General features: G+C 46.7%; 1 protein-coding gene across 2 annotated transcripts in view; it reads right to left on the bottom strand.

The window, feature by feature from the left end:
* Positions 1–26,522, bottom strand: part of LOC115473999 (zinc finger protein 569-like) — a 128,785-nt gene extending 102,263 nt beyond the window's left edge. For both annotated transcript variants that reach the window (XR_003942795.1, XM_030209259.1), the window contains exons 1-2: positions 26,410–26,522; positions 25,982–26,316 (exon numbers count right to left, since the gene is read on the bottom strand). Coding sequence is in view for 1 of the 2 variants with exons in the window: in XM_030209259.1 (XP_030065119.1) it covers positions 25,982–26,005 (24 nt within the window). In the remaining variant the exon portion in view is untranslated. The remainder of the gene's footprint in view (positions 1–25,981; positions 26,317–26,409) is intronic.
* Positions 26,523–26,741: the final 219 nt, after the last annotated feature.

Here is a 26,741-nt window from a genome sequence, read left to right as displayed (position 1 = left end):
CTCAACACAGATGTATCTCTCTGGTTCCATTGTTTGTAATGAACAACAATAAGTAGATGTCGGTTTGTGCATTAAGATCATATGGGCTGTTTGATATTTAATTGATGGTTAATGATTTTTGTTTATCTTGCAGTGACGTCAAAAAGAATCATTTCCGGTTTAAGTCACATGAAGGGCGCCTTTATAAGCTGTAATAGTGCATCCAGTGAACGTCGCACATGTGGTCCAGTCAAGAAAAAATGGCTGCAATCCAAGTTTCTAGATGGCTTTAACCCGAGTCCCTGAGGAAAGACTTTTGAAACCCGCGGAGTCGGGCGTTTTCAGGGGAAGCCTGTCAGTTAGTCAGAGAGAACGACTGTGGAGAGAGGAATGAGAAGCGAGAATGTAATGTGCACATTAAAAAAAACGTTCAGAGATAAGTTCACGTTTTTGATTCATTATTATTTTTATGTTACGTTGTAGCACTACTTAGATAGGCAATAGCACATACACAAATTAAAAAGAGAGGCCCGATGAAAGAAGTGCTATGCCACTTAGCAAAGAAATGTACTTGCCTAAAATAAGTGGTTTTTGCTGAGAGCACTCTTTAATAAAAAAAAAAGAAAAAAGAAAATTGTAAAAACAGAGAAAAAGTTTCTGGCAGTATTGCTGTTAGCCAGTTTATGTGTAGCAGCATTTAGTCTTGGTTCTAGTTCAACATATGTCTATCATTTACCAAGGACTGTGGGATTTGATTTTGTACAGATCTGTAGACAACACCCATGTGGACAGAGGTTCCATCATTTGTTTTCAAAGTGATCCATATTGCTTCTTCCTTTCCCCAGGTCCCTGGCATTTCAGTCACTAGAGCTACTCCACCACCTTTGCCATCTCTATCCGTCCTAAATTGACTGTAGCCTGGTAAGTTTGCATCCCCATTCGTGGGAATCATTGAACCATGTCTCCGTGATAGCAGCAAAGTCTAAGTCAGGGCTTGCAGGTCATGAACTTTGTTGTTTAGACTGCAAGCATTCGTGGTCAACGCTTTCTAGCTACATTTCAGTGGCAGTCTCATCTTCTGTTTAGTTTTTCCTTTAGTTTCACTTCCTGCAGTGTTGGTACAAAGTGATTTGCTAAGATTGTTGTTTACTATCATCACATCTTGTCTTTAGCTGGGGGTCACCACTGGAAGTGACCTGCCTCCATATCCCACCCCGTCTTCTAGTTTAAACACCTACTACTACTACTATTTAGCATTTCTATAGCGCTACAAGGCATACGCAGCGCTGCACAAACATAGAAGAAAGACAGTCCCTGCTCAAAGAGCTTACAATCTAATAGACAAAAAAAAATAAAGTAAGCAAATCAAATCAATTAATGTGTACAGGGAGGAGAGGAGGGTAGGTGGAGGCAAGTGGTTACGAGTCAAAAGCAATGTTAAAGAGGTGGGCTTTCAGTCTAGATTTAAAAGTGGCCAAGGATGGGGCAAGACGTAGGGGCTCAGGAAGTTTATTCCAGGCGTAGGGTGCAGCGAGACAGAAGGCGCAAAGTCTGGAGTCGGCAGTAGTGGAGAAGGGAACAGATAAGAAGGATTTATCCATGGAGCGGAGTGCACGGGAAGGGGTGTAGATAAATACTGTCAATTTCTCTCCAAGGACTTTTTTTTCCTGCCAGTGAGTTGCAGTCCATCATTACAATATAGTCTTTTGTTTTCCATGTACTGCCCCATCCTCCTATGTATCTAAAACCTTCTTGATGACACCAGGCTTTGAGTCACCTATTGAAATTCTTGATATTTTATAAACTTCTCTCTGCCTTTCCAAAAGTAGGTAGTACGTCAGAAAAAGATACGGTTGTACCAAAGGTCATAAACAACTCCCCCCCCCCCCCCCCCCAAAGCTCCTAAGAAGCTATCTGTGCTGCAAGTGGGGTGTTATTGACCAGGACATTTGTTCCCAGGTGGATAACATCATCAGTGTTATACTCCTCAGTTTCTTCTCTGATTATAGACCGTATCTGCCTGGTATTCCTGGTAGCTGAGGAGCCTGGAAAGCATTTCACTTTGCTGGGCCCCTTGAACTGTGTTTCAAAGTTAATGCCTCTGATATTGGAATCCCCTAGCAGCAACAGTTTTCTGGTATGAGATTCTTTATTGCTTTGATGGTGTCTTTTCTCTTAGGACACCTTCGTTGCTTTTTGTTCCACCTCAGTTCTATTTTCAGGAGCATCACAGTGCTGTAATGGAGCAAAATAATTCTGTAGGGGCAACAATTGTGAGGGTGGATGCTTCTGTGCCACATGTTATAGTTTACCTGAACAAGTCCGCTATTAAAAAAGGTCTCTAGGAGGGGCAAGCAATGACACAATTTGCTAAAATAATCAAATTCTGTTTGATACAACAGTGAAATCCAGCTAGAAACTATCTTTTCTCCTGTAAATCTGAATATTCCCAATAATTATAGCAGTCTCTGCAATATAGATGCAAATTAAGCCAGTTTTAAGACTAAAGCTGGGGTTTTTTTTAACCTAGGGACTAGCAATGGAAACTAAACCTGGCAGAACTTGTCCATAGTATAGTAGCCAAAGTTAGAATGTTACTGCTAGAGTTAGCAGGGTGAATGACAAGAAACAGTTTGAAAAGCCTATGCTCACTACTGTCAGAGCTAGGAAGAAAGGAAGAGAAAGGATTTTTTTTGTTTTTGTCTTTTTTGGAGTCTGGGTGAGAAGACAGAGAAGTACACCACAATACAGATTCACAGGACAAATTAATTAAGCAATAAAGTCTAGAGAATAGATACATCAGGTAGCTAAAGCTGTAGCCAGAAAGTTGAGAAATTAAGAATAAATCAGTATTATGGTTCAGGTCCAGCACATGGACATGGGAGTGGGAGATGTGGAAAAAAGGTCAAGGGAAAAAAAAAAAGCTAGAGTGCTATGAGAGATTGTTACAATTAGAAAAGAAGCATAAGGCTAGGAAGTTAAGGGAACCCGAGCAGAGTTGGAGCAGGTAAGAGCAAGAATCAAGACATTACAGCTAAATGGCTTAAACTTTCACTTTGTAAGGTCAAAACAAAGGTTTTATGAGAAGGGGAATAAACCAGGTAGATTGCTAGCAAGGCAACTTAAAGAAAAGACTATGACTATGTGCAGAAGATTAAGTGGAGGAAAGAAAGAATGTTCTACAATAAGGGAACAAGAGTTATTTCTCCACTTTTATATGAAGCTATATGCTAAAGAAGGTCAAGTGAGAGAAGAAATCACTGAATATTTTGCAGGTTTAAACAAACATTCCAACTATCACCTGTGCCATAAGCATGGGTAAACATATCAATATGGGAATTCGAGGTGCAGAGGTTATTAAGGAATTGCAATACCAAAAAAAAAAAATGGGCTGACTTTTATAAAAAGACTGGGCTGTCTCCCAAAGATATGCGAGGGAATTATGGTTTTACCTAAGGAAGAGAAAGATTTAACAGTTTCTGGGTCACTGCAGAAGCCACCATTTTATTCTGTTGATGTTTGCTGTTGTGTATGCTATGTTGATAAAGATGAGTTAAAAAAAAAAACTGTTTGTGGGTCATATAGGCTTATTTCACTACTAAATGTGAATGCTAAAATGTTAGCCAATTACTAGGCAATGTGGCTGACTAGGGGGAATTGAGGGATAAAATAAAGAGAATGTTACCAGTATTATGGACAGCCCAGAAAGAGAGGAAGTTGACGGTAATGGTAGTGGTGGGTGCAAAAAGGGCATTTCATATGGTAAATTGGTATTTCCTTATGGGAGTGATTCCAAGAATGAAGGTAGAGGGGATATTTTGGACAGGTTCAGAAGCTTTATAAGGGACCACAAGTTAGAATAAAGGTAAATGGGACCTTTCCATTAGAAAGAGAAATGAGGTATGGTGTCCCCTTTCCACTTTATTATTTGCAGTATCAGTGGAGCCTTTTTCAGGAAAGATAAGGGGGTGTCAGGACACATGGGAGGAAGTGGTTAGTGGACAGGAGCAAAATAAGATATTATTTGCAGATGATAGAATGCACTATATGGAGCAAATGCTGCCAGATTTGTTTAAGAAGGTACAAGAATTTGAGGGGTATCCAGCTTCAAGGTAAGTACTGAAAAGATGGAAGTGCTTAATGTGAACACGGAAGAGTGGAAGGTGAGAAATTTGCAATTTTGCTTTCCTTTTAGATTGTCAAAGGGGACAATGATAAATTATGTCTTACCTGATAATTTTCTTTCCTTTAGACGCAGCAGATGAATCAAGAGACTAATGGGTTGTGTCCATCTACCAGCATGTGGAGATAGAGTGAGCCAAATTGAACTGCCATATAGGACTTCATGCTCCTAGCCCAGTCAGTATTTGCATTACAAAGCAGAAGAAAACATGAAGAACAAAAGCATAAAGAACATTTCTCCTCCCCCACAGTTGATTAAAGAACTTCCCGAAGTAATCTGCAACAACTGTGAAAAACCAACAAAAGGACCTGCAATCAACGGGCAGATACCAGATAAACAGAGCAAAGGGCGGGCGGGCTCTGGATTCATCTGCTGCGTCTAAAGGAAAGAAAATTATCAGGTAAGACAACTTCTCGTTCCTTAGTGACAGCAGCAGATGAATCCAGAGGCTAAAGGGATGTAGTCCTCAAGTAGGGTGGGAACCTGAAGCTCCCTCAGTGAGAACGGTCATCCTAAAGGCAGTGTCTGTACGCACTGCAATGTCCATCCAATAATGCCGTGAAAATGTATGAACAGATGACCAGGTTGATGCCCTGCAAATGTCTTCCACGGAGAGCAGACATGCCTCTGCACAAGAAGTTGGAACCGCCCCGCCCAAGTACAATGAGCTCGAAAATGGTCCGGCACTGACTTACCCTCCAGCAAATACGTTGAAGCAATTCCCTCTTTGACCCAGCAAGCAACAGTCGCCTTCGATACCGCCTTTCCCTTGTAGGGCCCCACAAGGAGAACAAACAAGTGACTGACTGGTGGAATTTATTAGTCACTTCCAAAATAACAAAACAGAATCCAGTGAACGTCTAGAAGACGGAGACAACTGACCTCCCAAGAGTAGGCTTCCTCCCAAGAGAAGGCAGGCAAAACTAATGGTTGATTCAGGTGAACAACCAATTCCACCTGTGGAATGAAGGCGGGAACCTTGCGCTTGTAACTCCTTTGGATGAAAAATGAAGAAAAGGTTCAAGACAGGAAAATACCTGAAGAACCAAGATCATGTGCGCCGAAGAAACAGCAATGAAAAAAAACCTTTTTCAGGGCAAGATCTTTTAACAATGCTCACTGCAACAGCGCAAAGGACGCTTTTTGAAGAGCCTGCAATACCAGATTAAGATTCCATTCCAGACATAGGGGACAAACCAGAAGCCTGAGGCGATTCTCAGCCTTTAAGAAACGTACTACATCTGGATGAGAGGCCAACAGTGAATGAAGATGGCTTCTATAACAAGCCAAGGCCACAACCTGCACCCTCAGGGAATTGTAAGCAAGACCCCTTAATAAGCCATCCTGAAGAAATGCTAAGATGTGCAGTAGTAATGCCCATAAGAGGACAATCGCCCGATCTGCACACCAGGATTCAAAAATGTGCCAAATCCATGGATGTAGAACGCTTTCATTTGAAGAAGAGTAGCAATCATTTTGGGATAATACCCTTTCTTTCTCAACTTGACCCGCTCAATAGATGGGAAATGTGGGGTACAAATGTAACAAATAAATAAATAGCCATGCCATAAGACCAAAGCAGGAGGGAACCTCCATTGGAATCGGCCCCTGAACCAGAAGGTCAAGGATAGGGAGCTTCAGAGATGCTCGTCCACTAACAGCTGAACTAGGTCTGCATATCAACGTTGGCCAAACCAGAGCCACAAGAATTGCCCACCCCAGATGCCGAAGGATCCGGTGAAGAACCCTATCACAGGCCATGGAGGGAACATGTAAAGGAGCTCCACAGGCCACAGTTGGAGTGCATCGATGCCCTCTGAACCTTACTCTCTCTTTCTGCTGAAAAACTGGAGTGCATTGGAACTGTGCTGAGTCGCCATTAGATCCAAGATCAGTGTCCCCCCACTTGTGGACAATCATTTGAAACTCGCCAGCTCCTACTCCCCCTGGTCAAAGGCGTGCCTGCTCAGAAAATCTGCCTGGATGTTCTGAACTCCCGCAACATGTGCTGTTCACAGTTGCTGCAAATTGGCTTCTGCCCACTGAATGAGGAGCTGTGCTTCATTCACCAGCTTACACTGTGCTTGCCTCCCTGTCGGTTGTATGCCATTACTGTCATATTGTCGGACAGCACCCAGACAGGCATGACAACTATAAGGGAGAGAAACGCCAAAAGAGCAAACTGGACCACCTGTACCTCCAACCAATTGATGCACGCCACTGTCGTCATGTTGTCGGACAGTACCCAGACGGGCTTGCCCACTACAAGGGAGTGAAACACCAAGAGCAAACCGGACCGCCTGCAGCTCCAATCGGTTGAACGACCACTGCCTCTTGTCTGACGACCACTGTCTTTGGGCCACCCGCCTGAGACAGTACGCCCCCCAGCCCGAAAGGCTGGCACCTGTCATTACTACTGTCCACAGCGGGGTCACCAGTGGCAGACCATTCTGCAGCGATGACCTTTACAGTCGCCACTCCATGTGCCGGTACGCTGCGACTGTCCAGGAGAGCATCAAGTCGGAATCTTGCGACACTGGAGACCACTGGCTCAACAGGAACTGTTGTAAGGGACGCATATGTGCCCAAGCCCACAGAACTACATCCAAGGTCACTGGCATCGAACCTAAGGCCTGAATGTAGTCCCAAACCTGAGGGCACGGGAACTGTAGAAGAGCCCTGACCTGCTCCTGCAGTTTGAGACACCTGTACCCTGGCAAGAACACCTTGCCCTGAGCTGTGTAGAACCGCACTCAAGAGATATTGCAGAACTTGAGTTGACAGCTGACCCTTGGGAAAACTGATGATCCATCCCAAATGCAACACTGCGATGACAAGAGACGTGGCCCAACTGCTCTCCTGGGCTGACAACACTTTGGTGAGCCAGTCGTTGATAGGGACGGACCCATATACCCTGTTTTCGTAAGAAAGCAGCCACTTCCATCATGACCTTGGAGGTGTGCAGAGCTGTGGCTAGACCGAACGGTAGCGCTGAAAATGCTGCCCAAGAACGGCAGAATGCAGGAAACGATGCAGAGGCCAGATGGGAATGTGCAAATAGGCCTCTTTGAGATCCAATTCTCTGGACCGCACAGCTGACAGCACTGAGTGCAGGGTTTCCATGCAGAAATGCCGCCCTTTCAGGCACCTGTTGACCTTTCTGAGATTGAGAACCAGTCGGAAGGCGTCTCCCTTCACCTTGGGAAGCACAAAGTAAATAGAGTACCCGCCCTGTCCCTTGCTCATCCAGAGGCACAGGACCTACAGCTCCTAACTCCAGCAGGTTCTGCAGGATAGCCCGAAACACTATTTTCCTTATATTGCCATATGGGGACCAAGAAAAAAATCTGCTACGGGATCAGTGAATTCTAACTTGTAACTGTCTCAAATAATGTCAAAGACCCACTGATCAGTCGTGATGTGGGCCCATTCCTCACCAAAAAGAGACTTCACCCCAATGGGCAGCAAGGAAGGACCCAGCGCTCCAACATTGGGAAGTCCTGAAACTGAAGGAAGGCTGGGTTGCGGGCACCGAGGCCCATTTATAAACCCGAAAGGACTGCTTCGCGAAATAGCGAGACCGCCGAGCCACATTCTGGTGCCTCAAACGCTACTGGCACGTCTCTAAACCTAGGCCGAGATGAGCTTGAAAGAGGGAAAGGCTTAGCTTTATACTCCAGCAAGCACCGAGTCTTAAGAGTCACCAAAATCTTTAACTAACTTCTCAAGATCCTCCACAAATAACAGCTTGCCTTTGATGGGCAACTTAACCAGACACTACTTAGAAGCAAAATCCACAGCCCAGTGGCACAGCCACAATAAGCGCCTTGCTGCTCCCGCCAGAGACATTTACTTTGCTGAGGCCCAAATCATATCATATAAAGAATTTGCCAGATACACCAGCCCTGACTCCACATCCGGTAATGTCCTGGGCAAGGAAACCTCGAAACCCTGCAAATCAGCAGCAAACTGTTGCACCCAACTAAGGCAGGCCCAAGCGACATAAAAGCTACAAACTGCTGCTTGCAAGGAGAGGGCCGACACCTCAAAGGAAAGCTTAAGAGACGCCACCAGTTTCCTATCCTGCACATCCTTCAGGGCCATCCCTCCCTCCACAGGGAGGGTGGTCTTCTTGGTGACTTTAGGCATGCAGAGCTTATCAAGTTCCGCTGGGATTGACATATAGAGTTTAGCTATAATCTTGGCTACCAGTAGGGATACTGTAGACATTTCCCACTGAGCAGAAATGATCTTGAGCATGACCTCATGCATTTGAAAAGACCACGGCAGTTTCCAAGTGCTAGTCATCTTACGGTTGGAGGCAGCTGAAGTGGCTAGATCTGGTGAGGCAATATTAAGAGCCTGATGACCTTTGGTGATAAGAGAGAGCAGTTCCTCCTTGTGGAACACTCACCACAGTGGGGTCCTCAGCTTCTTCCTGAAGAAGTTCCCCCTCCTCCAGCGGCGCTTGAGAAGACATCACGGCTTTCTGAAAACTCTGCCTCAGACACTGGGGGAGATGGGTCTCATGGACCCCCCCTTCAGATTCTGAGGCGCAACACCTCCATGTTGGGGCAGGATGCACTGGCAACTGTGCTATGGGACATGGAGGTGCCTGGTCCCAACAAGCTCCAAAACTGGGAGCTTCTGCAGCCTGACTTGACTGTTTCAATAAATAACCCCTATTAAGGAGCAAAACAAACTCCGAGGAGAATGGGTCAGACAGCCCACCCTGGCAGGAACACTGAGCTGGTCAGAAACAGGAATCAGCTGTGCAGCATTAAAATCATCTGTCGTCGAACTCAGCAGCGCTGTCCCCAGCTCATGCTACAAAATGGCCGCCAGCACGCCCTGAGTCAAAAGCTCCTAACCCTTCTCCGGCGTGTGGGCAAAAAACCGCTAGAGGAGGCACTGCTTCTCTGACATTGGAGAGCAGCTGCAACCTCCCCAACACTTACCCAATGCTGCTCTCCGCTTAGCACAGCGGGAGCCGTGCTTAACAAGCTCTGCCGCCATGGTGCTCAGGCACAGATGCACAAAGGTCTCCATTAAGAATCCCTCTGTATTTTGTTGGTAAACATTACCAATTTGGAAATACAAAGGGATTCCCAAAGAGAATCGCATGCAAATGAGCTGCTCGTTCCTTTGTGACCCAGCTCATCTGCATGCGATATGGGAGAAGCCAGTCGGCCAGCTGAGCATGCATAGAGCAGCCCATCAATAAGCATGGCTGCTCTGCACATGCTACAGATGGCTCTCATACATGCAGACAAGCTGCACGTATGAAAGCCAGCGTAGATTAAAAAAAAAAAAAAAATTTCTTTTCAAATACTGCCATGGTCCACTGATGCCCGAAGCTTGCAATTAGGGGCACCAGTAAAGGTCAAGACTGCAGCAACAGCAGGTCTATCCTCCTGGCTCTCCTCTTACCAGAGGCTCTGAGCACAAGCAGCTCCCTAGAGCTTTCTCACTCTTATCCACAAAACTGTGGGCTGCTGCTTGCCACCCCAGGAGCAGTGGAGAAGCAGTGGAGAGCCCGGAGCTGTACGAAGGATTCGAGCAAGAAAGTTGTAGACTGGCACTGGTGGCTTTATCCCGGGAGTCCAGGAGCAAACAAGAGCTAGAGTAGAGAGCTGCTCAAAGGGATCGGGAGATCCCAGGTCTGAGCCCTGACCTGTTGGCAACCAGTTCAGAAAGCAGCAGCAGAATTAGGGGGAAAACTGGTACATCTACATCTACTCCTAACAGCTCAAAGAGATAGGGAGATCCCGACAGGTCCAAGCCCTGATCTGTTGGTGACAGGTTCAGAAAGCAGCAGCAGTTGGGATTAGGAGGAAAACTGGCAGATCTACTCATAACAGCTGTAGCAGGATCCTTTCCTCCCAACTGCCCTATTTTAATGTGTGAAGAAAGTCTGGAGCTGTCAGGACCGACAGCTCCAGACCTCCTGTAAAAATTTCCATGGTAAAAGGTAGGGACTGCTTCTGTGCATCAGGTCGGAAAATTGCATGCACATTTGTATAGTAAATAGCTCATATCTTTGCATTCAGTTTTTGTTAGCTGCTACCGTGATAGGAAAATAGCTTGGAGAACCCTTTTGTGCACGTCTCATTTTACTCCTTGCTCGCTAAACTGGCTAGAACTTGTATAAAAACCACATTGCTGGGCCTGGGTTTTTTTTTTTTCAATGAAGCTCGCTGAAAGCTTAGTGCAGAAAACTTACCCAGCCAAAGACTAGGCCCATGTTGAAGGTCAGACAATTGTTGCAGTACTCACACCACTCTCTTATGCTCCCCAATAACTGCCGAACAGCAATCCTCAAAGTCAGGAAGTCAGACAGAATCAAAACCCGACTGCTAAGCCTGCCACGGGTCTCCTCTGTATTTATTTATTTTTTCATGGGGAAGGAGAAATGAGAAAGAGCAAGAGAGGGGTAGGGGAGGGATCTGGAGTGACCAAGTGTACCCCCTAAAGGCAGCACCACACAGTTGCTCACCCCAAGCTACACTGAACTAAGCCTAGCACAGAAGCCAGAAGCACACGGAAACATTCATTCGCCTGCTGGACATAGAGAGCGCCGAACTGAAGTGCTATATAGGACGCCATGATCCTAGCCCAGTCAGTATTCTCTATCTCTACCTGTTGGTAGATGGACACAACCCATTAGTCTCTGGATTCATCTGCTACTGTCGCTAAGGAATTAGGTATTTAAGAGTCCAGGTGGAGGTGAACTTGGGAAAGATAAGAGAATAAACTACAAGAACGTCCTTAGGGCAGTAAGGTGTGACACTTTAGGTAGTCAGCACAAAAGTTATCTGTCCCGGTGGGAGAGGATAGCGGTGGTAAAGATAAATATAATAATCTTGGTAATTCATTTATTTCAGGTAGTACTCCCTAAAAGGTACCCAAAGGAGTCCTGGTAAATTTGTAAAGGGAGATTTCTTGTTTTGCCCAGGAGCAGAGGAAGAGGAAAAGGAAAGGGTGGCTAGATCCATTTTATATAGTAATACAAAAGAGGAGAGTTAGCAGTATCTAATTTTAGACTATTACTTCCCACTCTTAATATATGCTTCATTTGAACTGCAAAGTGGAGAGATCAAAACCAATGGTCCAGTTAGAGCAAGCATATTGGGGGAAAAGGGGAGTTGAGAAAATTCCTGTGGCTATCAGAAACCTGAAACAGGAGAAGGAAAATAGTTAATCCCTTCGCAAGATATCTTCTAAATTTATGACAGAAGGTAAAGTATTTAAAAGGTTTAAGGAAGGTAGTTCTTTAGTTGGGCCTGTCACAGAGGAAGAGGGATGTTTGAATGATAGGTGGAGAAAGGGGATATCTAGATTCCATCAGTCCATGGAGGAAGAAAGAAAGATTCCTTACCTTTAGTGAATGCCAAATATTTATGGTCTGCCAGACCTACCTGAAATGCATGTGCAGCATTTTATGGGAGTGAATGGAATTAACTTGGAAATGTAAGGAGGTGTAGCAGATTGAGGATACCAAGTCCATGAATAGTTTGAAATGACTGATAACAAAAATGTACAGATATTTAACAGGATCAAAGTTTGTTAAATTTGCATTCATCAGGAGTGGGAAAATAATCAATATGAAGTAAAATGGAGGACCTTTGAAGAAGCAGGCAGATCTTTAATACTTTGATAAAAGAAAATGAACCGTTAACTAGTGATAATTGGGAGCCAACCATCAATTACTGCACTTAATTGTTGCGCACCTTGCTAAGTGCTATTCCATAAAGATCCATGTGCAAATCTTTTAGCACACAACTGAAAAGAAGGCAGGCCATTGGAAGGGCACTCTCTAAAGATGCGTACATTATTACTAAATACTGGGGATCAGCACTTAACTTGTGCACCAGGATTTACACTGGGTTTCAGCTGGAGTAAATCCTCATGCCCAAAGTTTGGAGCAGAAACCAGCTCTAAGCACTATTATACAAATAGAATGCAACTAGGAGTGCTACTTATAGAATATCACTCCACACAGATTTTTTTGGGTGCCATTTACTGAATCTATTCCTTGGTGGTTATATTCAAAAATAGTGGACTTTTGAAAGGCTGTGGAGGAAGAGGAGAAGGAATTTGTGGGGAGAGATTTAAGAACGGACCCAAAAGTTTTGTTGTTGGGGACTATTCCTAGAAATATAGCAAAAGGGAGGAGACAGTTGCTGTGAAATGTGAGACACTGGACAAGGGCCAAGGATCAGGCACTTGAGCAGTGACATTCTCTGTTTTATTCTCCATTCCTTTCCTAATAATTCCTAACATTCTATTTGCTTTCTTAGCTACCACTGCACACTGAGCAAAGGGCTTCAACGTATTTGCAATGACGATATCTAGATCCTTTTCCCGGGTGGTGACTCCTAATATGGAACCCAGCAACATATAACTGCAATTTGGGTTATTCCCTCTACATGCATCCCTTTGCACTTGCTCACATTAAATTTAATCTGTTACTTGGATGACAGGCTCTTGGTCTCTTAAGATCTTCTTGCAAATTCTCACAATCCTCTTATCTCCTATACAATAATTTATCAATCTGCATCCCTGGATGGCTGGCTGGTTGGTTTCGTAACCACATGAGGTATACGTAATCGGCTCGCCTCCAGCCTTCCCTCTTAGTGTCCCACCCTCACGGAATGAGGAAATTACATCAGAGGAGGGCGGGTCACAGAGAGAAGGAAAGGGATGGCTGGAGGTGAGCCGAGCCTGCCACTTTCACTGACGCCGCTGTGACTTCAGGTAAAATATAAGTTTTAAAGGAAGGGCGGCAGGAAGGAAAGGAGGGCTGTTGTGGGAGAAGAGGGTAGGCAGGTGAGGGCTTGGGTAGAACTGGAACTAAAGTGCTTAAAAGGGGGGGGCAGGTGGGGGCTGGGCTGAGTCACCGGACATGGAGGGGAGAGACGAGAAATCGCTTAGACGAGAGCCTTCCTAGGGCCCGTTTCATTTTTGCTTGTGACAGAATAACTTTGACTAACTTAGTGTTATTCATAAATTTAATCGCCTCACTCATTATCCTCGTTTCTAGATTGCTTATAAATATGTCAAAACGCAGTGCTCCCTGCACAGATCCCTGGGGAATCCATTAACCCTTCTCCGTTGAGAATATTGCCCATCTAAACCCTACTCTCTGTTTTCCATCTTTTAACCAGTTCTCAATCCACAATAGAGCATTGCTTCCTATCCCATGACTTAATTTCCTCAGGAATCTTTTACAAGGTACCTTTGTCAAAAGCTTTCTGAAAATCTATATCAACCAGCTCACCTTTACCTGCATGTTTATTCACACTTTCAAAAAAATGTAGTAAAATGGTGAGGAAAGACTTCCCTTGGCTAAATCCTAAACTAACCCAGTTAATGACATGACTCCAAGAGAGACTGAAATCTACTACAGATTCCCAGAACAGATGCAACACAAGCAGTAGTGATGCAAGCTTTCCATGCATACTGCCCCAATGCAGAACAAATACACATCACAGACAGCAGTAGAGAATGACACGGGGACAAAATTTGTCCCCGACCCGTCCTCGTGCGTTCGGTCTCCGTCCCCACCCCATCCCCGCAGGTTCTGTCTCCATCCCATCCCCATGGGCTCTGTCCTCATCTGCAGAAGCCTTGAACATTTATTTAAATCTTTTTATTAAGAATAAAAAAAGAATAAGCTGTGCAACTGTTTATAAATCACAAATAGAAAATAACAACAACAAGCAACTATAATAACCCCCCTCACCACCACCCTCTACCCTTCCAACCCCAACAATAGCCGACTTCTACTACCCCAAGGAATCCTAATCCACCCTGTTAAAAAACGTCCAGGGGTACAAAATACAACCCAATCTGTATTCCGTAGCAGGGGAGAAATATGCCCTTTGAAGTACTGTTATGATTTTTTAATCTGTGGATGTATAAGTCATCAGTCATCAACAATCTCAGGATTCAGTCTAGCTCTCCTGTCTTCCACAGTCTTTCCTGCAGTAAAAGATGTCTTCTTAGAAGATGTGCTAGTAGCAGGAATGTACAGGATCCCCCATGCAAATTTTGCTAGTTGTGGCCAGCATGTTTGGCTTGTTTTTCCAACAAATCAAAACATTGTCATCTGCATCACTCAAACATAAATAACATTCCAGTTCATTAACAGGCTTCAAAGTAGAAAATGACATGTGGACAAAGTTTGTCTCTGTCCCCATCCCCCCGGGATCCCCGTCACCATGGTTACCACAGGTCCCCCATCCCATTCTGTAAGCAGCAGTACAACATTCTCATGCACTTTCTGCCCCATCACACTGCAAATATAGAACAGATAGCAGTATGGCAATATTCTTATATATACTACTCCATCACATGCATCAATGTACAGGAAGCTCTCCCATTCACTTACCACCACAGAACAGGTACAGAGGCAGCAACAATGCAAGCTTATTTCAGTCATTACTCCGTCACAGAACAAATTCAGAATCGACAGCAATGGTTCAACCTTACAAAACACACTGCTCTACTACAATAAAGAAATGGTTGAGCTTGTTTCCCTCCCCAACACACTTTGACCAATTACATCTCTGTACAAATTCACTAAGCTACCTAGTCCTCAGTATCGGGGGGGGGGGGGGGGGGGGTTAACAAAGTACAGCCTATGCAGCTAACTTTTCCAGCTCACCTAACTTCCCTGCTTGCGGCTGAATCAAGCATATGGAAAAAAGTTTTACTTTTTTTTTTCATGCATCGCAGCAGTAAAGGCAGCAAAGCTGGGGGAGTTCATAGATTCCACCAAACTAACATGATGTGTTATAATATATAAGTACATAAGTATTGCCATACTGGGAAAGACCAAAGGTCCATCAAGCCCAGCATCCTGTTTCCAACAGTGGTCAATCCAGATCACAAATACCTGGCAAGATCCCAAAAAAGTACAAAACATTTTATACTGCTTATCCCAGAAATAGTGGATTTTCCCCAAGTCCATTTAATAACAGTCTATGGACTTTTCCTTTAGGAAGCCGTCCAAACCTTTTTTAAACTCCACTAAGCTAACCGCCTTTACCACATTCTCTGGCAATGAATTCCAGAGTTTAATTACACGTTGATGAAGAAATATTTTCTCTGATTCATTTTAAAATTTACTACTTCGTAGCTTCATCGCATGCCCCCTAGTCCTAGCATTTTTGGAAAGTGTGAACAGACGCTTCACATCTACCCGTTCAACAAACTCAGCAAACTCCAGTGGGACCCCCACCCTCACATGGCCTGCCTCTTGAAATGTAATGGCAGCCCTTACTCTAGATAAGACACTTTGTATCCCCAAGCCAGTACTCCAAATCATCCAAGCCCAAAAAAGAAAGGCTCTGTTCTCTGTGCCCTTCAAAGCAGTCCTTAAGGATTACCAGACCAGTCTAGTTCTTAGGATATTCACATGTATCTCATATACACATTCATTGTGAATATTGTCAAAACCAGACAGGCTGAGTAGTTCTTAAGAGAAGAATTTAGAACCACTATATAGTAGCCAAAGGATAAAGGGAGATAAAAAATGAAATGGAAGGAAAGACACCTGGGGCAGATGGCTTCAAACCTGAATTCTATAAATTGTTGGGCGATCAAATTGTCCCCACACTGACCAAGGTATTTAATGAATGGGTGGCAAAGGGAGGGCTACCGGATGGCCTCAATTTAGCCCAGATAGTGGTATTACCTAAACCGAACAGAGATGGAATCTTGTTATCTTCCTACCGACCTATATCCCTGTTAAACTTCGAGGTAAAATTGACTGCAAAAATATTGGCTAACAGGTTAGGAAGGGTATTACCAAACCTCGTTCATGAAGCACAGGTGGGCTTTGTTCACGGCCGTTCGGTTACTAAAAATTTGCGTAGTATCTTGATGGCATTGGAAACGCTAAGGAATTCTGCTGAACACGCATTATTGATCAGCTTCGACGCTGAAAAGGCATTCGATCGTGTAGAATGGCCCTTTTTATTTTCTGTCCTCACTAAGGTAAAATTATGTATAATCATACCTGATAATTTTCTTTCCATTAATCATAGCTGATCAATCCATAGACTGGTGGGTTGTGTCCATCTACCAGCAGGTGGAGATAGAGAGCAAACTTTTGCCTCCCTATATGTGGTCATGTGCTGCCGGAAACTCCTCAGTATGTCGATATCAAAGCTCCATCCGCAGGACTCAGCACTTAGAGAATTACACCCACGAAGGGACACTCTGCCCAGCTCACCACCGCCGAAACGGGGGAGGGGAATTAACCCAGCTCATCCCCACACAAGTGGGGGAGGGGAATCCGTCCAGCTCATCCCCGCGGAGCGGGGGAGGGACACCACACCCGCCGATGCGGGGGGATCTGGCTTATCCTGCAACCGCAACCGCGGGAGGAGCTGACTGACCCTAACACCGCCGAAGCGGGAAGGGTACAAAGCTGCCCTACAGCCGCACGAAGCGGGAGGGAGTGCCGGCAGAATTTTAAGTCTCAATCCAGCCCCGTAAAACGGAGGGGAGAGGAATGCAGCAGCTCACTGTAACACAAACTCGTCTTAACTCTTGAAGAATCCAAGTGAAAAAACTTGAACACGAAGTCTTTCTGAAGTAACTGAAGACTAAACTTGAACCTGAAATGCAACCAGAATAAAAACAGTACAGATATCTGGGAGGGGCTATGGATTGATCAGCTATGATTAATGGAAAGAAAATTATCAGGTATGATTATACATAATTTTACCTTCCATATCATCAAGCTGATCAATCCATAGACTGGTGGGATGTACCGAAGCAGTACTCACCCAGGGCGGGACATTGAAATCCCTGACCTCAACACTGAAGCTCCAAACCGGGCCTCCGCCCGTGCAGCCACAGTCAAACGGTAATGCTTGGAGAATGTATGAGCCGAAGCCCAAGTTGCCGCCTTGCATATCTCTTCCAAGGAGACGGATCCGGCCTCTGCCATCGAGGTCGCCTGAGCTCTCGTGGAGTGAGCCTTCAGCTGGATAGGCGGCACCTTCCCTGCGGCCACATAAGCCGCTGCAATGGCTTCCTTGACCCATCTTGCCACTGTAGGCTTAGCAGCCTGCAGACCCTTACGAGGACCTGCAAACAGGACAAACAGATGATCCGATTTCCGGAAATCATTGGTCACTTCCAAGTATCTGATGATGACTCGTCTCACATCCAGATATTTAAGAGCAGAGTACTCCTCTGGGTAGTCCTCCCTACGAAAGGAAGGGAGACATAGCTGCTGATTCACATGGAAGCGAGAAACAATCTTGGGCAGGAAGGAAGGCACTGTGCGAATAGTCACTCCTGCCTCAGTGAACTGTAGAAAAGGCTCTCGACATGAGAGCGCCTGGAGCTCGGAAACTCTTCTGGCTGAAGTGATAGCCACCAAAAAGACTGCTTTCAACGTCAGGTCTTTCAGAGATGCCCTTGACAAGGGTTCAAACGGCGGCTTCTGCAATGCTCTTAGCACCAGGTTGAGATTCCACGCAGGCACCACTGAGTGCAGAGGAGGGCGCAGGTGATTAACCCCCTTGAGAAAGCGCACCACATCTGGCTGCGAAGCCAGGGAAGCACCCTTCAGGCGGCCCCTGAAGCAAGCCAGAGCCGCTACCTGGACCTTAAGGGAACTGAGCGACAGGCCTTTGTCCAGACCTTCTTGCAGGAACGTCAACACTGAAGAAATTGGAGCAGTGAAAGGAGAAAGAGAGCCTGCTTCACACCACGCTGCAAAGATACGCCAAACCCTGGCGTAAGCAGTAGAAGTAGAGCGTTTCCTCGCTCTCAGCATAGTGGCGATGACCTTGTCTGAGAAGCCCTTCTTCCTCAGACGCCGCCGCTCAATAGCCAGGCCGTAAGACCAAAGGGGGAGGGATCCTCCATCACCACGGGACCCTGATGTAACAGGCCCTGCTCCACTGGCAACCGCAGAGGATCGTCGACTGAGAGTCTGATCAAGTGCGCATACCAGGGACGCCTGGGCCAATCCGGACCCACCAGGATTATCCTGCCGGGATGCTTTGCCACCCGGTCTAGTACCCTGCCCAACATGGGCCAGGGCGGGAACACATAGAGAAGCTCTTGTGTCGGCCATTGTTGGAGAAGAGCATCTACTCCCAGGGATCGAGGGTCCCGTCCTCTGCTGAAGAAGCGCGGCACTTGGCAATTGGCCGATGACGCCATCAGATCTAGGCTCGGCTGGCCCCAGCGCTTCGTGATGTCCAAGAACGCCTGAGCAGATAGCTGCCACTCTCCGGGCTCCAAGGTATGGCGACTGAGAAAGTCCGCCTTGACATTCATGACTCCGGCAATGTGGGCCGCTGACAGCTGTTCCAGGTTCGCTTCCGCCCACTGGCATAGACTCATAGCTTCCTTGGCTAGAGGGGCGCTCTTGGTACCTCCCTGGCGGTAGACATAGGCCACAGCCATGGCATTGTCCGACAGGACCCGTACAGGCTTGAACACCAGTACCGGGATGAACTCCAAAAGCGCCAACCGAATGGCTCTGAGTTCCAGGAGGTTGATAGACCACTTTGCCTCTGCAGGAGACCAGAGCCCCTGCGCTGTCCTTCCCAAGCAGTGGGCTCCCCAGCCCGATAACGAGGCGTCCGTCGTGACGACAATCCACTCTGGGGACACCAGAGGCATTCCCGCAGACAACTTGTCTGTCTGCATCCACCAGCTCAGCGCCTTGCGCACTGCTGGATCCAAGGGAAGACGCACCGCATAATCCTCCGACATCGGAGTCCAGCGCTGCAGCAGAGAGTGTTGTAGTGGTCTCATATGAGCCCTGGCCCAGGGCACTACTTCCATCGTGGCCGTCATAGAGCCCAACAGCTGCACATAGTCCCAAGCCCGAAGAGGAGAGGCTACTAGGAACTGGTCCACCTGAGCCTGAAGCTTGACAATCCGATTGTCTGGCAGGAACACTCTGCCCACTTGGGTGTCGAATCGAACTCCCAGATACTCGAGGGACTGAGACGGGCGCAGCTGGCTCTTCTCCCAGTTGATGATCCATCCCAGGGAGCTCAAAAGAGCAACTACCCGGTCCACAGCTTTGCCGCACTCTGCATAAGAGGGGGCTCGGATCAACCAGTCGTCCAGATAAGGATGGACTTGTACTCCTTCCTTTCGCAGGAAGGCCGCTATGACCACCATTACCTTGGAAAAGGTCCGCGGAGCAGTAGCCAACCCGAACGGGAGGGCTCTGAACTGGAAGTGTCGGCCCAGGACTGCAAAACGCAGAAAGCGTTGATGAGGAGGCCAGATGGGAATATGCAGGTACGCTTCCTTGATGTCCAAGGATGCCAGGTACTCCCCTGCCTTCACTGCTGCTATAACAGAGCGGAGAGTCTCCATGCGAAAGTGCCGCACTTTCAAGGCCCGATTGACCCCTTTGAGGTCGAGGATAGGCCGGACAGAACCTCCTTTCTTTGGTACCACAAAGTAAATGGAGTAACGCCCCTTGCCAAGCTGACTTTCTGGCACCGGAACGACCGCACCCAGGCGGATCAGATTGTCCAAAGTCTGCTGCACTGCCACAGCTTTGACCGGAGACTTGCAGGGAGAGAGTACAAACCCGTCTCTTAAGAGTCGGCAGAACTCTAGCTTGTAGCCGTCTCTGATGACTTCCAGCACCCAAGCGTCTGAAGTTATTGTGGTCCACTCGCCCAGAAACGAGGACAGCCGTCCTCCAATCTGCACTGGGGCGTGGACCAATACCCCGTCATTGGGTACGAGACCCTGGGGGAGGACCGGAGGGAGCACCTCCGGGACGGCGGTCTCTGCGAAAGGAATGCTGCTTGGGGGAGAAATTCCTCTTAAAGGAAGAGGGGGCAGAAGCACCCGACCTGCCCGGGCGGTACCGACGGGCTTCCTGAAACCGTCCTCTGGAGGTACCGGGACGAGCACTAGCCCGAGCCCTGACCTCCGGTAACTTCTTGCCCTTAGACGTGCCGAGATCAGTCACGATTTTGTCCAGCTCGACCCCAAAGAGCAGCTTGCCTTTAAAAGGCAATCTAGCCAGGCGGGATTTTGAGGCGTGGTCAGCAGACCAATGTTTCAGCCAAAGCCACCGCCGCGCAGAGACAGTCTGAGCCATGCCTTTAGCTGAGGCTCTCAAGACATCATACAGCAAGTCTGCCAAATAGGCTAAGCCCGATTCCAGGGCTGGCCAATCATTCCTCAAGAAATGATCCGAGGGGGAAGCCCGCTGCACCATAGTCAGGCACGCCCTGGCCACATAGGAGCCGCAAACTGAGGCCTGCAAACTTAAAGCAGCCGCCTCAAAGGACGACCTTAAGGCCGCCTCCAATCTCCTGTCTTGGGCGTCCTTTAGGGCCGTGCCACCTTCCACCGGCAATGCCGTTTTCTTAGTCACCGCAGTGATTAAAGAATCCACGGTAGGCCACAGATAGGCCTCACGTTCACTCACAGCCAAAGGATAGAGGCGGGACATAGCCCTAGCCACTTTAAGGCTCGCTTCTGGGACATCCCATTGAGCCGAAATTAAGGTGTGCATGGCATCATGCACGTGGAAGGTTCTAGGCGGGCGCTTAGTCCCCAGCATAATGGCAGAGCCAACAGGGGCTGAGGGAGAGACGTCCTCCGGAGAGGATATCTTCAAAGTGTCCATGGCCTGTAACAACAGGTTGGGCAAATCCTCCGGGCGAAAAAGCCGCGCTGCAGAGGGGTCATCCGCTCCATCCGAGCGGGGATCCGTCTCCTCCAAGGAATCCGCAAAGGACCGTTGGGAGACCTCAGACACGCTGCCCTCATCTACATCGGAGGAGACAAATTCCTCCAAGGCCTGGGAATCAACCCGAGGGCGTTTACCTCTGGGAACCTCAACCTCTTTACCAGAGGCGGGAGCGGGGGCAGCGTTGTGCATGAGGAAGGCCCGATGCAGCAGCAAAACAAACTCGGGGGAGAAACCCCCCAGACTGTGCACCTCCGCAGCCTGGGCAACAGCCCTAGGCGCGCTCTCAACCGGCGCTCGCAATAGCGGGGGAGAGACATGCTGCGCATCCAAAATGGCGTCCGGCGCGAAACTCCGCGAAGGAGCCGCGCGGGAAGAACGGCTCTTAACTTTAGCCGCTTCTGTGCCGTCGCCCAAATTAAGGGCGTTCATGGCATTAATGTCTCCAACCTCAAGGGCGGCCCAAGAAGAAGCCGTCCGAGCCGCGTGGCCGGCCAAGATGGCGGAGGCGAGGAGCGGGGGATGGGCGTTTATGGCGGGAAAAACCGCCACGCCGGAGGAAGGACCGGGACATGCATCGGTCGCGAAACTGTCACCCACCAAGGGCGAATCCGGCTTGAAGACCCCCGCATCCCCTCTAGAAGCGCTCGAGCGACCCGGGGAGCGACCCTTTGCGCCCTCGCCCTCCGACACCATGAGCCACGAGGAGAAGAATCGGGGAACCCCCGCCCGCTATAAAAAGGTAAAATTACCTGCTGTCCGCTCCGAGTTGTAACGACCTGGTGTCTCAGTGAGTAGCTGCAATAGACGCTCAAATAAACGTCGAAATAAACGCCTTTAAGGCCGTTCAAAATTTTTTTTTTTTTTTTTTTTTTTTACGGAGCCAGCGGGAGGGGGGAGAAAAGGAGGGACCTGGCACCACCAGGTTTGCACTTGCTCAAAAGAGCCCTCAACCCCAGGCACTCAACAAAACCTAAAAATTAGGCTTGGAGGCCTAGCCAGAGCTGCTGCTGTGTGTGACCACCACCTGCTGAGATAGAGAACATACTGAGGAGTTTCCGGCAGCACATGACCACATATAGGGAGGCAAAAGTTTGCTCTCTATCTCCACCTGCTGGTAGATGGACACAACCCACCAGTCTATGGATTGATCAGCTTGATGATATGGAAATACGGATTTACTGGTTGGTTTGTGCAAGCAATTCAAGCCTTGTATACCTCTCCTCGAGCACGGGTCTTGGTAAATGGAATGTGGTCAGAGAATTTTGAGATTAGTCGAGAAACCAGACAAGGATGCCCACTGTCACCGTTACTCTTTGCTCTTTATTTAGATCCTTTAATCCGGGATATAATTTCAAGTAGGACTATTAGAGGAATATCGATTGGACAGGAAGAGTTTAAAATCGCTGCATTCGCCGATGATTTATTAATGACTCTTACTAGTCCTCGTAAGTCCCTTGTGGATCTCTTAGAAGTTTTTGCAGAATTTGGAGATTACTCCGGTTTTAAGCTTAATCTAGAAAAGTCGGAGGATTGGGCTATTCCTTAGACTACCCGATTTCTTTGGAAAGAAGATTTTCCTTTGAGATGGGCAGAGGGCTCGTTTCGGTATCTGGGAGTCCTTCTGACGGCTCAGATGGAGGACATATACAAGTTGAATGTCACTCGATTGCTTAATCACACTGCGCAACAGCTGGAAACCTGGAGGGCCTTACCTTTGCCGTTGATAGGTCGGGTTAGCCTTATTCGAATGGTAATTCTACCCAGGTGGTTATATGTCCTGCAGGTTTTGCCGTTGAACTTACTTCAAAAAGACATTAAACAATTCTATCAATTAGTGGGGCAGTTCTGTTGGGCAAGAAAGAAAGCTAAGCTCAAGATGCACTTTTTGCTGGGGGCCTAGCAACAAGGAGGATTGGGTCTCCCTAATTTGCAATATTACAACCTTGCTAGTTTAATGCGGGTGGTGAGAGATTGGGTTTTCTCTTCACACACACATACACCTCTGGAGTTGGAGAAAGCTTATTTTAGCCCCTATGACTTAATCACACTACTGCATATAGAAAACATTTCACTGCCACAGAGGTTGAAACACTGTATACTTTTATTGCCTTTACAAGCAGCTTGGAGAGGTTTGGCAAAGAAGCTGGGGGGGGGGGGGTAACCCGAGTGTATCAGAACTGTTGTCTATAAGGGGAAATCCGATGTTCCCACCAGGGTTGGAAAATCCGGTCTTTATACAATGGGAGGAAAAAGGCCTTGTATGTTTGAAAACAATCTTAGATGGAGAAGGGAGATTAAAACCTCTAGAACTCATACTAGGAGACTGGAGGCACATTTTTAGCTATGGTCAGATGAAGCATTATATTCAAACCTTGGATGGGGAGGCGCTAAAACTTCATTTAGGTGAGAAAATTCGGAAATTTTTTTATGATATCTCCGATGAAGCCCCATCAATCTCACAGCTTCAGAGGACGTTGTGGACCCTGACGCCGCGAGTGGGGTTGATTCAGCTCCGTCGGCGGTGGGAGGCAGATACGGGAGCGGATTTATCTAACTGGGATGTTGAAGCCTACATTAAAAGTATTCCCCGACTAATCAGTGGAGCCAATTACAGGGAATGTGCATTCAGGGTGTTACACAGAGCCTATATCACACAAGCTCAATTGTCTCGAATGGGAGGAATCCTTACACCAAAATGCTTGAAATGTAATCTTGTGGAGAACACTTTTTACCATGCATTTTGGGAATGTTTAATGATTCAGAGCTACTGGCGGAAGGTAGTAAATTTTATGACTTCACTGATATCACGTAGAATAGTGGGTACTCCCCTGCAATTGATATTGGACTGCCCAGGTGCATTTCGGGGCTTAACAGCAGATGAGACACTTCTATGTCGTAAGTTGTGTATGGTGGCAAGAAAATGCATATTACAATCTTGGACTTCAGATAAACCTCCTGACTATTGGCATTGGCGAAACCAGACACACCAACTGATGACATGGGAAGCAAGGGAGGCTAAAGGTTCATGCCGCCGTAAGGCGCGCTTTCTAAAGCTTTGGGGACAGTGTTAGACACATTAACTCAAAGAGGACGGAGTCTTGTACTTAACACGTTATAATCGAGAAGCAGTCAAAGATACACATTTATGACCTTATTTTTATAAGCACACATTCGATGGGAATCGAGGGAGAGGGTAGTGGGGGAGATAAAGGGATAGGGAGGGGGAGGGAAGGAACATTATAAGGAGTGTTCACCTGCTAATTTGTTATAAAAAGTTCCTTTGAGCGTTGGTTTAATTGGAAGGTGAAAACACTAAGATGCGGGTTGTGTACCATGTTCAATACGGCCGACAATCTTTGTTTGTCACACTTAAGACCAAAGGTTGATGTATACTCATAAATTGCATGTATTCTGCTGGAATACAGGTAGATACAATACAGTGCAAAGACTGATGAAAAATTGGCTGTTAGAATACCTGTTTGCTTAGTCATAAGTTCGCAATAGTTTTACTATATAAAGATCTAAAGACTATATAGGACACAGTTTAATAGTTATTAGGGAATATGGTTTACATACTGTCCACGTAACAGCGAGCAGATGAGGATAATAGCCACATGATTGATGATTGTATGGAGCTTTTTGTATTGACTGCACGAAATCTCAAATATTTATCCATAATGCGTATGAGAATTCCATGTAGTTACTACTAAAGCAATGCGTAAATGACATGGGGGCATCCCTCATATCAAAGAGGGGGATGGGGATAAAATGTGAAAAGTGGTTGGCACTCTGTAATAGGTTAATAAAAACTCTCTCTGTGAACATTTATATCTGTGAGGCTGTATATAAATGGACAATAAAATGTATTTTATTGAAGTGTCATTAATAAAAATGTTGTATAAAAAAACCTGAAATGGTCCATCAAGTTTGCCCAGTAAAGTGATTAGGGATATAACGGCTGCTCTATGTAGCACTAGGTCTTCACTGTTGTTTTGAGCCAATGTGTTCACTAAATGGCTAGAAAAAGGAACCCATGCATTGATCCTCTGTATATATCCCACTTCATTTTGAAATCCATCATTATTTTTGTCTCTACCTTCTCCTCTAGGAAAGCTTTCCAGGCTACACTACCCTTTTGGTGGAAAAAAAAATATTTCTCTACATGGCTTGTATCCTTGCAGCTTCATGTCATGCCTTCTACAGCTCTCTTTTCTATTGAAAGAGTTATCGTTTCTAGTGCATTAATACTTTTCCAATATTTAGGTCCTTATTTTAGAAGCACCTCAAACATATGCAGCTTTTACACATGTAGACTGCTGGTGTACACCAAGCCATTTTAAAAAGGGGGCGATACCTCCAAGGTAAACAGGGTAAGCACAGTAGAGTTGGAGAAAGGATATGGCTGAGGTGGGCCTAATTTATCAACATGGATTCCCCATCTTACAAAGAGAATCCACAAAGCTAAAAGAAAATCTAGACTTCGGCATTTCCACCTACCTTATGGGCCAGAAGTCAAAGCCAAGGTCCAGCCTCTCTCATCACCCTACCCCTCAGGTAGAGATCCCCTGATCACCCTGCCGTCCAATGCCCCCTACAAGGCTTCTCCTTCTCTTCACGACCCCTCCTAGTAACTATCAACAATCCTCCCAACACATCCCCACCCCCTGGAAAGAAGACCCTCACCCCACCCTTTCAAACCAGCACCAGTCATTACTCTTCGATGTAGCACCCCTCACTCACAGCCTTACTGAGATCGCTGTCATCTAGCAAGAGCAATCCCCACGGACTCCTGCTCTTACGACCCCGAGTTCAAAAATGCCCGCCATGACCCTAGCCCTTGCGGTAATCTCGCGGTATCACCACTAGGTATCAAGCTCTAATCAGGCCTGACTCAGGCTGGCAAATAAACCAGCTGGGTGCTCTAACCACTAGGTGCTACTTCTCGCAAGATTGTGGCACGTAAAAATGCTAGACAAAGTGCATAGGCCTTACAACGTAACATTACTAACATTTTAATTACATTGTATTAAAAGGTGGTAGGGAGTAAGCAATAGAGCACAGACATTATTGACCCTGTCACTTCAATTCGAAGCCGCAGAAGACTATACCTGCGCAGATCGCTTCTGAGACATGGTCCGTTCTGCCTTTCCATACAATGTCCAGTCACAGGCTGAAGGTTCCCCCAACAACCTATGCGAGGCTGAGGACAAACACACGGGTGCAGCCCCACGCACAGCTAAGAAGCTCGGGGCCCTCAGAATGGAACTCCTTCGCTGGGTAGGACAAAAGAACAAGGAATGTAAAAAATATTTTAAAAATCTACACAAATCGGAGCTTCAGACACACACTCTTCGGTCACTTCCTGCCAATTGGGTGTTTTGACTGAAGAGCACACAGGCTGTATCAGGACCCCCACCAGGGCAAGGCTTTTGTAAGCTGGTATCTACAGAGAGAAAGGAAAGGCACACTGTTAAAGCGGCAGAGTGCAAGCAAAGAAATGGTCAGCTAAGGTGACGATTCGGCCAGTACCACTTACTTTGCAATTGCTGAATAGAAACAGAGGACATGACAACAGAAAACTCGCTTTATTTTAATTTAAAGAAGAGCTGGAAGAGCTCCGGTAAAAAATCACGCTTCTCTCTATGAGTTTGATTGAGTGCTCCCGCCCCTCCCCACACAACCACTATACAAAGACGTCACTTCCTGTCTGTTTGCCTCTAGGGTTGAAACCTGAGAGGGGAAGGGCAAGGAGGTTTAATAGAGGGTGGTTGTGTATAGGAAAATTGAAGGGGTAGCCAGTATTACCAATTTAGTTATTTGATTGCTAGGTTTGATAACATTTTCAATCCGTTGGAAATTTTAAAGGGC

This window comes from Microcaecilia unicolor, chromosome 7, assembly GCF_901765095.1.
Source record: "Microcaecilia unicolor chromosome 7, aMicUni1.1, whole genome shotgun sequence".
NCBI classification, from domain to species: Eukaryota; Metazoa; Chordata; class Amphibia; order Gymnophiona; family Siphonopidae; genus Microcaecilia; species Microcaecilia unicolor.
The sequence above is the reverse complement of the archived record's forward strand: the minus strand, read 5'-3'. Positions and strand labels throughout refer to the sequence as shown.